This window comes from Theropithecus gelada, chromosome 19 (assembly GCF_003255815.1).
Source record: "Theropithecus gelada isolate Dixy chromosome 19, Tgel_1.0, whole genome shotgun sequence".
NCBI lineage: Eukaryota > Metazoa > Chordata > Mammalia > Primates > Cercopithecidae > Theropithecus > Theropithecus gelada.
In genome coordinates this window covers 35063971-35077038 of record NC_037687.1, presented here as the reverse complement: position 1 = coordinate 35077038, position 13068 = coordinate 35063971, and the positions used below count along the sequence as shown (strand labels likewise).

Genomic DNA, 13068 nt, shown 5'->3' with positions numbered 1-13068 from the left:
GCCGAGATGGCGCCACTGCACTCCGGCCTGGGCAACAGAGCAAGACTCTGTCTCCAAAAAAAATAAAAATAAAAATAAACAGCCAATACAGGCCGAGTGCGATGGCTCACGCCTGTAATCCCAGCACTTTGGGAGGCTGAGGTGGGCGGATCAGTTGGAGACCAGCCTGACCAACATGGTGAAACCCCGTGTCTACTAAAAATACAAAAATTAGCCGGGCGTGGGGGCGCCCACCTGTCATCCCAGCTACTCAGGAGGCTGAGGCAGGAGAATTGCTTGAACCCGGGAGGTGGAGGTTACAGTGAGCCGAGATCGCGCCACTGCACTCCAGCCTGGGCGACAGAGTGAGACTCCTCAAAAAAAAAAAAAAGCCAATACCTGGGGTTCATGTCACAGCTATGCAAATGCCATTCCCTGAAGGGTCAATCAACACATCTGACTGCATCTCCTCCTCCTCTATTTAAATTTTATGAGCTTTTTGCCCCTCCAGCAGGAATTACTACATCAATGTCAAGTGAACACTACTTTCTAAAGTTACCTTCACATAGGAACTATAACCCTCTAGCAGGATTTGTATAGTATGAGCACAATTTACCTTGTAGCTTTCAATTACAATTTTTTTTTAAAGTTATGGGTGAATAAACATTCATTTTCTTACCCTATTCCTTTCCTAGATTGAAAACTCTTTTCTCTAGAGAAGGTTCTGCCATGCCATTTGTTCTGTGTTTGTTTTGTGACAGAGTCTCATTCTGTCACCCAGGCTGGAGTGCAGTGGCACGATCTCGACTCACTGCAACCTCTGCCTCCTGGGTTCAAGCAATTCTCCTGCCTCAGCCTCCTGAGTAGCTGGGATTACAGGCGTGCACCACCGTGCCTGGCTAATTTTTGTATCCTTAGTAGAGACAGGGTTTCACCATCTTGGCCAGGCTGGTCCCAAACTCCTAACCTAGAGTGATCCACCTGCCTCGGTCTCCCAAAGTGCTGGGATTACAGGCATGAACCACCGTGCCCAGCCCCAGAAGATGGTAGAATGTCACTATTAAAATGTTGACAGAATTTAATACCAGTCAACCTAGAATTTTATATCTAGTAAAAATTTATCTTCAAATCTGAAGATGAAATAAAGACAAATAATTAGAAAAAATAGAAGAATGAAATAAAATGATTACATTTATAAGAATATCAAAAGATATCAAATACATAGAAATAAATTTAATGCAAAATTGCTACATAAAAATCTACAGATTACTTCAGTAGTAGAAAATACTACTGAAGTAATTAAATAAATCAATATATATGGAAGGTTATATCACATCATAAATCAAAATAATGTAGTACAATTGGCCCAAACCAATCTATGGATCCAACTTAATCTCAGTTGGAANGCCTTTTTTTTTTTTTTTTTTTTTTTTTTTTTGAGACAGAGTCTCGCTTTGTCGCCCACACTGGAGTGCAGTGGCACAATCTTAGCTTACTGCAACCTCCACCTCCTGGGATCAAGCAATTCTCCTGCCGCAGCCTCCTGAGTAGCTGAGATTACAGGCATGCACCACCACACCTGGCTAATTTTTGTATCTTTAGTAGAGACAGGGTTTCACCATCTTGGCCAGGCTGGTCTCAAACTCGTAACCTAGACTGATCCACCTGCCTGGGTCTCCCAAAGTGCTGGGATTACAGGCGTGAGCCACCATGCCCGTCCCTGCCATCTGTTTTTCGTTTTTGTTTTTTTTTGAGACAGAGTCTCGCTTTGTCACCCACGCTGGAGTGCAGTGGCACAATCTTAGCTTACTGCAACCTCCACCTCCCAGGTTCAAGCGATTCTCCTGCCTCAGCCTCCCAAGTAGCTGGGAGTACAGGTGTGAGCCACCACGCCCAGCCCTGACATGTTTTTCTTTTCTCTTTTTTTTGAGACAGAATCTCGCTTTGTTGCCCAGGCTGGAGTGCAGTGGCACAATCTTAGCTCACTGCAACCTCTACCTCTGGGGTTCAAGCAATTCTCCTGCCTCAGTCTCCTGAGTAGCTGGGATTACAGGCGCCTGCCACCATGCCTGGCTCATTTTTGTATTTTTTATTAGAGATGAGGTTTCACCATATTGGCCAGGCTGGTCTCGAACTCCTGAGTTCAGGTGATCTGCCTGCCTCAGCCTCCCAAAGAGCTGGGATTAAAGGCATGAGCCACCACGCCTGGCCTGCCATCTGTTTTTATTTTTTTTTTTATTATTTTTTTATTTTTATTTTTTTTTTGAGGCGGAGTCTCGCTCTGTCGCCCAGGCTGGAGTGCAGTGGCGCGATCTCGGCTCACTGCAAGCTCCGCCTCCCGGGTTCCCGCCATTCTCCTGCCTCAGCCTCCTGAGTAGCTGGGACTACAGGCGCCGCCACCACGCCCGGCTAGTTTTTTTTTTTTGTATTTTTAGTAGAGACGGGGTTTCACTGTGTTAGCCAGGATGGTCTCGATCTCCTGACCTCATGATCCGCCCATCTCGGCCTCCCAAAGTGCTGGGATTACAGGCTTGAGCCACCGCGCCCGGCCCTGCCATCTGTTTTTAATCGTGGTGTTCTCAATTTTCCGTGATGCATGGGTCTTATTAATTCTGATAATACATGGCATGACCTGAAAATTTCCTTGCAGCCCTGGGGAAGTTTCCCCTTTTCTTTTTCTTACTTATTTGTTCAATGTGGAAAGTAAAAGTTCCTCTTCAAAGTTTCTCTTCTTGTTAAAGAATAAATCATAAATGTTGAAAAGTAAGTTTCTTTTATAAACTAACTTCCTTGAAGCCTCCTTGCTTTGTGCTGTTAAGTCTTTGTTAAGCCCTATCCTATGTAGCTGTTAAACATGCTCACAGGCACGTAGTATGTTCTATGTCCTTGTACCTCAACCAAGATATTTGTCCTGGATGTGCCCACAGGCACATTCCAGCTCACAGCGATGCTCCTTCTGTATCTGGCATAAGCAACTTCCCCTTTTCCTTTGTCTTTCCATTACTTTTGCCTATTTCGAAAAGTTTTAAACGTTAGCCAATCTAGTGTTAGTTTAGACTGTGCAGTCTGGCTGCAGCCAATGGAGACATGACACAGTAGCAGGAACAAACTACGTAAGGAATAAAAATTGCTTCCCTCCTTTGATCAGGTGTGCTCTTGCCATTGTTCCATCTGTGATGAGTACCCTTTCTGCAGAAAGTAAAAACGGCCTTGCTGAGAGAATTAAATTTATGTTCGAGTGCTATTTCTTTGCAGCACCAGGGAACGAGCATTCTGTTTCTTAATAAACATTTTACATATAACATTGAACAATCTTACTTGTAAAGTCAAAGAGTCTGTTCTTGTTCTCATTGTTCTATTTTATCAAAATATCTGCATTATTTTTTATTTGTAACACTTTTTTTTTTTGTTTTTTTGTTTTTGTTTTTTTTTGAGACAGTGTCTCGCTCTGTCACCCAGGCTGGAGTGCAGTGGTGTGATCTCGGCTCACTGCAAGCTCTGCCTCTCAGGTTCACGCCATTCTCCTGCCTCAGCCTCCCGAGTAGCGGGGACTACAGGCGCACGCCACCACACCCAGCTAATTTTTTGTATTTTTAGGAGAGACAGGGTTTCCCTGTGTTAGCCAGGATGGTCTCGATCTCCTGACCTCGTGATCTGCCTGCCTCGGCCTCCCAAAGTGCTGGGATTACAGGCGTGAGCCGCTGCACCCAGCTGATCTTGGCTCACTGCAACCTCCACCTCCCGGGTTCAAGTGATTCTCCTGCCTCAGCCTCCCAAGTAGCTGGGATTACAGGCGCCCACCACCACGCCCGGCTAATTTTTGTATTTTAAGTAGAGACGGGGTTTCACCATGTTGATCAGGCTGGTCTCGAACTCCTGACCTCACGATCCACCCGCCTCGGCCTCCCAAAGTGCTGGCATTACAGGCATGAGCCACTGCACTCAGCCTTGTAACCCTTTCTTGACTCACTTTTAGATTAACAAGATGCTTTAAATATTTGATTCTGCCGGGCGCAGTGGCTCACGCCTGTAATCCCACCACTTTGGGAGGCCGAGGTGGGCGGATTACTTGAGGTCAGGAGTTTGAGACCAGCCTGGTCAACATGGTGAAACTCTGTCTCTACTGAAAATACAAAAAATAGCTGGGCGTGGTGGTGGGCGCCTGTAATCCCAGCTACTTGGGAGGTTGAGGCAGGAGAATTGCTTGAACCTGGGAAGTGGAGGTTGCAGTGAGCCGAGATCGTTCCACTGCACTACAGCCTGGGCAACAGAGCAAGACTCTGTCTCAAAAAACAAAGAATATTTGGTTCCTCTGAATATGTATCTTTTCTGCTTTGTCTTAGATACCTTCTTTCATGATGGAAACTTTATCTTTTGCTCCTTGCCTGCCACCTATATTCAAGAGGCTATGAGAAAGCAGACAGGAAGCTCCACAGACAGGCGGGGCTGCTTTAAGAGTACGCTTTGCTTGAGGGTGAAGAGGGCAAGAACCAGCTATCAGGTAAAAAGTTCTGAAATGCCAGAATAAAGCAGCCCTTGCTACAGAGCAAAATACATCAGATTGGCCGGGCGCGGTGGCTCACGCCTGTAATCCCAGCACTTTGGGAGGCCGAGACGGGCGGATCACGAGGTCAGGAGATCGAGACCATCCTGGCGAACACGGTGAAACCCCGTCTCTACTAAAAAATACGGAAAACTAGCCGGGCGAGGTGGCGGGCGCCTGTAGTCCCAGCTACTCGGGAGGCTGAGGCAGGAGAATGGCGTAAACCCGGGAGGCAGAGCTTGCAGTGAGCTGAGATCCGGCCACTGCACTCCAGCCTGGGCGACCGAGCGAGACTCCCTCTGAAAAAAAAACCAAAAAAACAAAAAAAACCACATCAGATTCCGTTGTCCCCTGAACTAATCTTTTAGCATGTGACTCCTTCCCTACTTAACTTTTTGCTAACCCACAGCCAGATAGTTAATGCCAGGCAGGAAAAAAAGAAATGGGGAAGAGTCTGAGTTTCATGGACAGACCTTTGATTAACCCACTTTCTGGTCTATTAATCTATGGCTCTGCTGGGGGCTGCCACATCTGCTGCCACAGCTTCTCCTCACCTGACCCTGTCCAGCTTTCCTCATTCTGTATGTTTGGCTATTGGCTATACTTCCATCTGCTTTTTTTTTTTTTTTGAGACGGAGTCTCGCTCTGTCGCCCAGGCTGGAGTGCCGTGGAGTGATTTTGGCTCACTGCAAGCTCTGCCTCCTGGGTTCACACCATTCTCCTGCCTCAGCCTCCCGAGTATCTGGGACTACAGGCGCCCACCACTAATTTTTTGTATTTTTAGTAGAGACGGGGTTTCACCGTGTTAGCCAGGATGGTCTTGATCTGACCTCGTGATCCACCCGCCTCGGCCTCCCAAAGTGTTGGGATTACAGGCGTGAGCTACCGCACCCTGCACTTTCTTTTGTTGTTTTGTTTTTGAGACGGAGTCTTGCTTTTCGCTTTTTTGCCCAGGCTGGAGTTCAATGGCGCAGTCTTGGCTCACAGCAAACTCCACCTCCTGGGTTCAAGTGATTTTCCTGCCTCAGCCTCCCGAGTAGCTGGGATTACAGGCACATGTCATGACAGCTGGCTAATTTTTTGTATTTTTAGTAGAGATGGGGTTTCACCATGTTGGCCAGGCTGGTCTCAAACTCCTAACCTCAAGGGATCCGCCTGCCTCGGCCTCCCAAAGTGCTGGGATTACAGGCATGAGCCACCGTGCCCGCCCTCCCATTGGCTCTTATCCTGCTTAAATGTGCAGTAATAGCATGCACCGTGGCTCATGCCTGTAATCCCAGGACTTTGGGAGGCTGAGGCTGGGGATCACTTGAGCCCAGGAGTTCAAGGCCAGCCTGGGCAACATGGTGAGACCTTGTCTCTAAAAAAATAAATTTAGCCAGGCTTCATGGCACATGCCTGTGGTCCCAGCTACTTAGGAGGCTAGGACAGGAGGAACATTTGAGCCAGGTTGAGGCTGCAGTGATCCGTGACTGCACTACTGCACTCCAGCCTGGGTGACAGAGCAACAGCCTGTGTCAAAAAATAAATATAAATGTGGCCAGGCATGGTGTCTCACACCTGTAATCCCAGCACTTTGGGAGGCCGAGGCGGGTGGATCACGAGGTCAGGAGATCGAGACCATCCTGGCTAACATGGGGAAACTCCGTCTCTACTAAAAGTACAAAAAATTAGCCGGGCGTGGTGGCGGGCGCCTGTAGTCCCAGCTACTCGGGAAGCTGAGGCAGGAGAATGGCATGAACCCAAGAGGCAGAGCTTGTAGTGAGCAGAGATTGTGCCACTGCACTCCAGCCTGGGCGACACAGTGAGATTCCGTCTCAAAAAAATGAATGAATGAATGCAGACATGGCCTCTTCCACTTTCCCCACAACTGTCAATGTATGCTTTTTTCTTTTAGGGAACATGTTGCTGAGTGGACCAATTTAAATTATGTGCTTGTAACCTTCTGTGAACATACTATTTGGGCTCCTGTTTTCACATCACCTGATAAGTATTTTCCATATTAATATGCTGCCAGTTCTGATTACAATCCAACCAACTGAGCAACAAAGTTTAAACACAACCAAATCCCTGAAATATTCAGAGTCCAATATTTTGTTGTTTTTAGAGATATGGTGTTGCTCTGGTGCCTAGGCTGGAATGCAGTGGTGTGATCTCAGCTCACTGCAGGTGCGACCCCCCACCACCCTCAGGCTCAAGTAATACTCCTGCCTCAGCCTCCAGAGTGCTGGGACTACAGGTGTGCAGCACCACGCCCAGCTAATTGTATTTCTTTTGTAGAGATGGGGTCTCAACATGCTGCCCAGATTGGTCCCAATCTACTGGGCTCAAGTGCTTGGTCTCCCAAAGTGCTGGGATTATAGGCATGAGCCATTTCGGCCAGCTCAGACTCCTTTTTTTTTTTTTTTTTTTTTTTTGAGACAGTCTCGCCCTGTTGCCCAAGCAAGAGTGCAGTGGCATGATCTCAGCTAACTGCAACCTCTGCCTCCCAGGTTCAAGCGATTCTCATGACTCAGCCTCCCGAATAGCTGGGATTACACACGTGTGCCACCACACCCGGCTAATTTTTGTATTTTTAGTACAGATGGGGTTTTGCCATGTTGGCTAGGCTAGTCTTGAATGCCTGTCCTCAAGTTATCTGCCCACCTCAGCCTCCCAAACTTCTGGGATTACAGGCATGAACCACCATGCCTCACCAGAGTCCTTTTTTTTTTTTCTTGAGAGGAAGTTTCGCTCTTGTTGCCCAGGCTGGAGCGCAATGGCTCAATCTTGGTTGACTGCAACCTCTGCCTCCTGGGTTAAGATTCTCCTGCCTCAGCCTCCCGAGTAGCTGGGATTACAGGTGTCCACCACCATACCCAGCTAATTTTTGCATATTTAGTGGAGACGGGGTTTCTCCATGTTGGTGAGGCTAGTCTCGAACTCCTGACATCAGGTGATCCACCTGCCGTTGCCTCCCAAAATTCTGTGATTACAGGCATGAGTCATTGCGCCTGGCCTGTATTTTTTTGTTTTAAGACAGAGTTTCGCTATGTCGCCCAGGCTGGAGTGCACTAGTGTGATCTTGGCTCACTGCAAGCTCCGCCTCCTGGGTTCACGCCATTCTTCTGCCTCAGTCTCCCAAGTACCTGGGACTACAGGTGCCCACCACCATGCCCAGCTAATTTTTTTTGTATTTTTAGTAGAGACAGGGTTTCACCATATTAGCCAGGATGGTCTGAATCTCCTGACCTCGTGATCCACCCACCTTGCCTAACTAAGTGCTGGGATTACAGGCATGAGCCACCGCACCTGGCCCCTGGCCTGTATTTTTAATAGAGACAGTTTTGCCATGTTTGCCAGACTGGTCTCAAACTCCTGACTTCAGGTGATCCACCCACCTCAGCCTCCCAAAGCACTGGGATTACAGTCATGAGCCACTGTGCCCACCCACCTGTGTGATTTTAGAAACTGCAGACTCCTGGATTCTACTACCAGAGATTTTTATTCAGTTGGCTAGAGTGAGCATCATAATACAATTTTAGTGCACACTCCAGGCAATTCTGATGCACATGGTCATGAAGCCCCACTCTGAGAGGCATGTTTTAACCACTTGATTTCTAGTAAAGAGTATGGCAGGGAAATTTCCTATCTTGGTTATTATTTATTTAGAGAGTATCTCACTCTCTCATAAGGCAGCAGTGTGATGGCATGATCACAGCTCACTGCAACCTCCACCTCCCAAGCTCAAGTGATCCTCCCACCTCAGTCTCCTGAGTAGCTAGGACTACAGGTATGCACCACCATGCTAGACTAATTTTTGTATTTTTTGTAAAGACAGGATTTTGTCATGTTACCCAGGCTGGTCTCAAACTCCTGGGCTCAAGCAATCCACCTGCCTTGGCCTCCCAAAGTGCTGGGATTACAGGTGTTGGCAACTGCATCTGGCTCCATCTTCGTTATTCAGAGAGTTTCTTGCCCATGAGCTTTCTCATGTTGAATAAGGGAAGTATCCTAACTGGAAACTTTTCCACATTAACATTCATAGGGCTTCTCTCCAGTATGAACTCTCCAATGCCTGGTAAGTTGACACCGCTGGCTAAAGGCTTGCTCGCAGTGGTCACATTCATAGGGTTTCTCTCCAGTGTGCGTCCTCTCATGTTTACTAAGGGTTGAGCGATCATTGAAGGCTTTCCCACAATCAATGCATTCATAGGGCTTTCCTCCAGGATGCATTCTCTGATGTTTAATGAGTCACTACTGCTGGCTGAAGGCCTTAATACACATCACACTGATAGCTCTTCCCACTGACAGGTGTCCTCTGGTGCATGATGAGGGGAGACCTCTTGCTGAAAGTTTTCCCACAATGACTGCACTCCTAAGGTTTCTCTCCAGTATGTGTCCGCCGATGCACTACAAGCTGAGATCGCTGCCGGAAGGATTTCCCACAGTCACTACATTCGTAGGGTTTCTCTCCAGAATGAATTCTCTGATGGGAAAGAAGGTTAGAGTTCCCTGTAAAGGCTTTCCCACACTGACTGCACTCAAAAGGTTTCTCACCAGTGTGAGTTCTCTGATGCATCACAAGGTAGGAGCTCCTCGCAAAGGCTTTATCGCACTGATTGCATTTGTACGGCTTCTCCCCAGTGTGAATTTGCAGATGCCTGATAAGCTGAGTGCTTCGATTGAAGGCTTTTCCACACTGGTTACATTCATAGGGCTTTTCTCCAGTGTGAGTTCTTTTATGTGCAACTAATTGATAGCTTTGGCTGAAGGACTTTCCACAATGAGTGCACTTGTACGGTTTCTCCCCAGTATGAATTCTCTGATGGATGATGAGGTTAGAGTTCCACCTGAAGGATTTCCCACATTCGATACACAGATACGGTTTTTCTCCAGTGTGAATTCGCTGATGCGTAATAAGTTTGGAACTCTGGGAGAAGGATTTCCCACACAGGTTGCACTCATAGGGTTTCTCTCCAGTGTGTGTCCTCTGATGTACGACAAGATCGTACTTCTGGCTGAAAGATTTCCCACACTGAGTACATTTGAAGGGCTTTTCTCCAGTGTGGGTTCTTGTATGTGTAACTAACTCATAGCTTTGGCTGAAGGACTTTCCACAGTGAGTGCACTCGTACGGTTTATCTCCAGTATGAATTCTCTGATGTACAATGAGGTTAGAGTTCCACCTGAAGGATTTTCCACATTCAACACACTGATACGGTTTTTCTCCAGTGTGAATTCGCTGATGCGTAATAAGTTTGGATCTCTGGGTGAAGGATTTCCCACATAGGTCGCACTCATAGGGCTTCTCTCCAGTGTGTGTCCTCTGATGTACGACAAGGTCATAGCTCTGACTAAAAGATTTCCCACAATGAGTACATTCGAAGGGCTTTTCTCCAGTTTGTGTTCTCTGGTATATGCGCTTACAACAACAGCTGAAAGAGTTTCCACACTGATTACACACAGATGACTTCTCTGCAGTCTGAATGATGTTACAGTCAGAAAAAGATGAGGCCACAGGGAAGGCAGCACAGCCATCCTCACCTCTGAAGGGGGTCCCTCCAGGGTCACTTCTTTCTGTTTGTACAAGGCACAGACTCTCAGAACAGGCTTCTCTGCGTTCATCACACTCATACTGACTTTTTCCAAAATGCGCTGGCTTCTGTTCATTCAGAGACACACTGTGACTGAAGAGATTTCCATAATCCTTACAGTCATCACTTTTCTTCACTGAAAAAGTTTTACCATGAAAACAAAGGGAGGAACCATAGTTCAGAGAGTCACGACCAACAATATGTTCATAAGGGTTTTTCTTTCCTGTTTCAATGTTTCCAAGTTTACTCAAGTAAATGCTCTGACACAAGGCTCTAGCATGCTGATGATTCTCACAGTGCTTCCCACCTGCTCCATTTTTCTCATGATTAATGAAAGTTGAATTTTGTTTAAACTCTTTAACCTGTGAGTTAGGCTTAGGGAAACCTGTACGTGCAGGTAATGTCATAGGTAGAAGGCTTAAAGTAGAAGGTAGAGAATAACTTCCCCCAAGTTCAGGCTCACAGTGTTCTCTTTGAGGAAACAGTCTCTCTGAGGTGAGTACCATGAACCTCAAGGAGTTCTCCTGGTGTTCCCTTAACTGGTTGCTCTGATTGTGCACTTTTCCTAATGACACCAAACAGGGTGGCTCCTCCTGTACACATTGTTTCACTTCCACGTGGTGGGACAGTTCTTCCCTAGCTCGATCTTTTTCAGAATTCAACCTATTCTCCTCAAGGGTAGTCTTCCAGTCTGAAAGAAATCCAAAATGCCTGAGTTACTGGAGAAGCATCAGAGGGGGAGGGGGATGAAGGAGACAACTGTGTAATGGAGGTGTCTCTGGTTTGTTTCCAAGCTACAAACTGTAATCTGTATGCACGCTGTGAAAAGCACAGATGGATCAGCAAACATGGTATCAGTGGTAAAGTGCAAAATACACACAAACATAATAAAGAAGTGACTAAGAAACACTGGTCCCCAAATAGAGGGCAAAAGAATAAGCAGGGAGGGGCCAGGTGCAGTGGCTCATGCCTGTAATCCCATAACTTTGGGAGGCTGAGGCAGGTGGATCACTTGAGGTCTGGAGTTAGAGACCAGCTTGGTCAACATGGTAAAACTCTGTCTCTAATAAAAATAAAAAAATTAGCCAGGTCTGGTGGTGGGCACCTGTAGTCTAAGCTTCTCGGGAGGCTGAGGCAGGAGAATCGCTTGAGCCTGGGAGGTGGAGGTAGCAGTGAACCAAGATTGGACCACTGCATTCCAGTCTGGGTGAGAGAGTGAGACCCTGTCTCAAAAAAAAAAAAAAAAAAAAAAGAAGAAAAGAAAAGAAGAGAATAAGCAGGGAGGTGAAAATAAAAAGAGAAATCCACAGAATGAACTGGGTCTGCAGGATATAAAGCCATTAACCATTGCAAAAAATATGTATGTTCTAAGCCCCTAGACCCTGTGAATGTGAACTTTTGGGAAAAAGAACTGTTCAGATGTGATTAGAATTTTATTATTATTATTTACTTATTTAGTTTTCTAGAGTCAGGATCTTGCTGTGTTGAACAGACCAGATAGCAGCACAGTCATGGCTCACTGCAGCCTCAAACTCCTGGGCTCCTGTGATCCTCCCCCATTGGCCTCCCAAAGTTCTGGGAATACAGCCAAGCCAACGTACCCTTCTGTGATTAATATTTTTATTTAATTTAATTTTATTTATTTTTGAGACAGAGCCTGGCTCTGTTGCCCAGGCTGGAGCAAAGTGGCACAATCTTGGCTAACTGCAATCTCCACCTCCCAGGTTCAAGTGATCCTCCTGCCTCAGCCTCGAGTAGCTGGGATTACAGGTGCCTGCCACCACACCGTGCTAAAAATTTTAAAATGGGGATTTTTTTCTGGATTATCCAGAGGGGCTCCAAATGTAATCACAAGTGTTCCCATAAGAGAAAGACAGAGGGAGATTTGAAACACAGAGGAGAAGGTGATGAGAAGACACAGCAGAAGGTATCTGAAGACTGGAAAGAATGCTGAAACCAACAGGAGAAGGAAAAGACAGAAATGCGTTTTCCATTTGGAGCATCCAGAGGGAGCACAGCCGTATCAACACCTTGATTTCGATCCAGTGACATTGATTTTGGACTTGTAGCCTCTGTAACTTTTAGAGAATAAATTTGCATTGTTTTAAGCCAACAGGTTGGTGGTAATTTTTTACAGCAGCCACAGGAAACAAACACAGACTCCTAACTGGTGCTTAGTCCTAGAATATGTTTCTGCTCCACTTTTGGATCTCATAATTGCATCTCAAACATCAATACTGACTTCATATTCTTAATGCACCAATTCTACCATTTCTTCACGCTGCAAACAGAAAAAGTTATTTAAGCATTCCAGAATTGACCCAATAGACTCTCCAGAAAAGACTGCATGGTCTCCGACGCAGCCTGGGCAGCATGACTGGCTGCACCTGGGCTTCACTGTTTGCCACTTCAGACAGGTCCTTAGCCTCTTAGAGGTTCACTTTCCTTGCTGTAGCCAGAAGAAAGAATGTTTATCCTACAAGATTTATTTTGAGGCATCAATGAATCACTATGTGAGCCTCACACAGTGTCTAGCACCGACATTACAAAACATGGTTGATCTTGCCATCCTTGTTATTGTGGTGGTGGGGATTCCTCACTGTTGAAGATACGGAGCCTCCAAAAATGAGTGGCAGAGGCTCCCAGCTTAGGATTCTTGTCCAGGTCCTAAAGATCCCTCCTCTGCTTGTCACTCTGTTCATTAGGGTTGCATGGCACCACAGTCAACACTACTGAGGCCTACGTCAAGTTCCCATGCATCACTCTCTGAGCACATGAGGACACAAGGATCCTTTGGCAACACATTAACTATACTCTGTGGCCATCCCTTGACTTCTGAGAGGATTTTTCCCTCCTCTCAATCAAAACCTCTCTTCCCTCCTGGGCAAGACCCTTACATGCACCCAGCACCCTCACACCTGGTGCCCTCACACCCAGCACTCTCATTCTTTTTTTTTTTTTTTTTTTTTT

The 13068-nt window shown here is 46.5% G+C and overlaps 1 protein-coding gene and 1 pseudogene across 1 annotated transcript; both read right to left on the bottom strand.

Annotated features, from left to right (window-relative positions):
• LOC112613413 overlaps window positions 1-13068 on the bottom strand; it is a 28912-nt pseudogene that overhangs the window by 3653 nt on the left and 12191 nt on the right.
• LOC112613404 (zinc finger protein 544-like) lies at window positions 7991-11168 on the bottom strand. Its single transcript, XM_025368886.1, is given in 2 exon segments — window positions 7991-8740; window positions 8814-11168. Coding segments are annotated over 2 exon segments (1995 nt in total). The 5' UTR covers window positions 10605-11168; the 3' UTR covers window positions 7991-8536.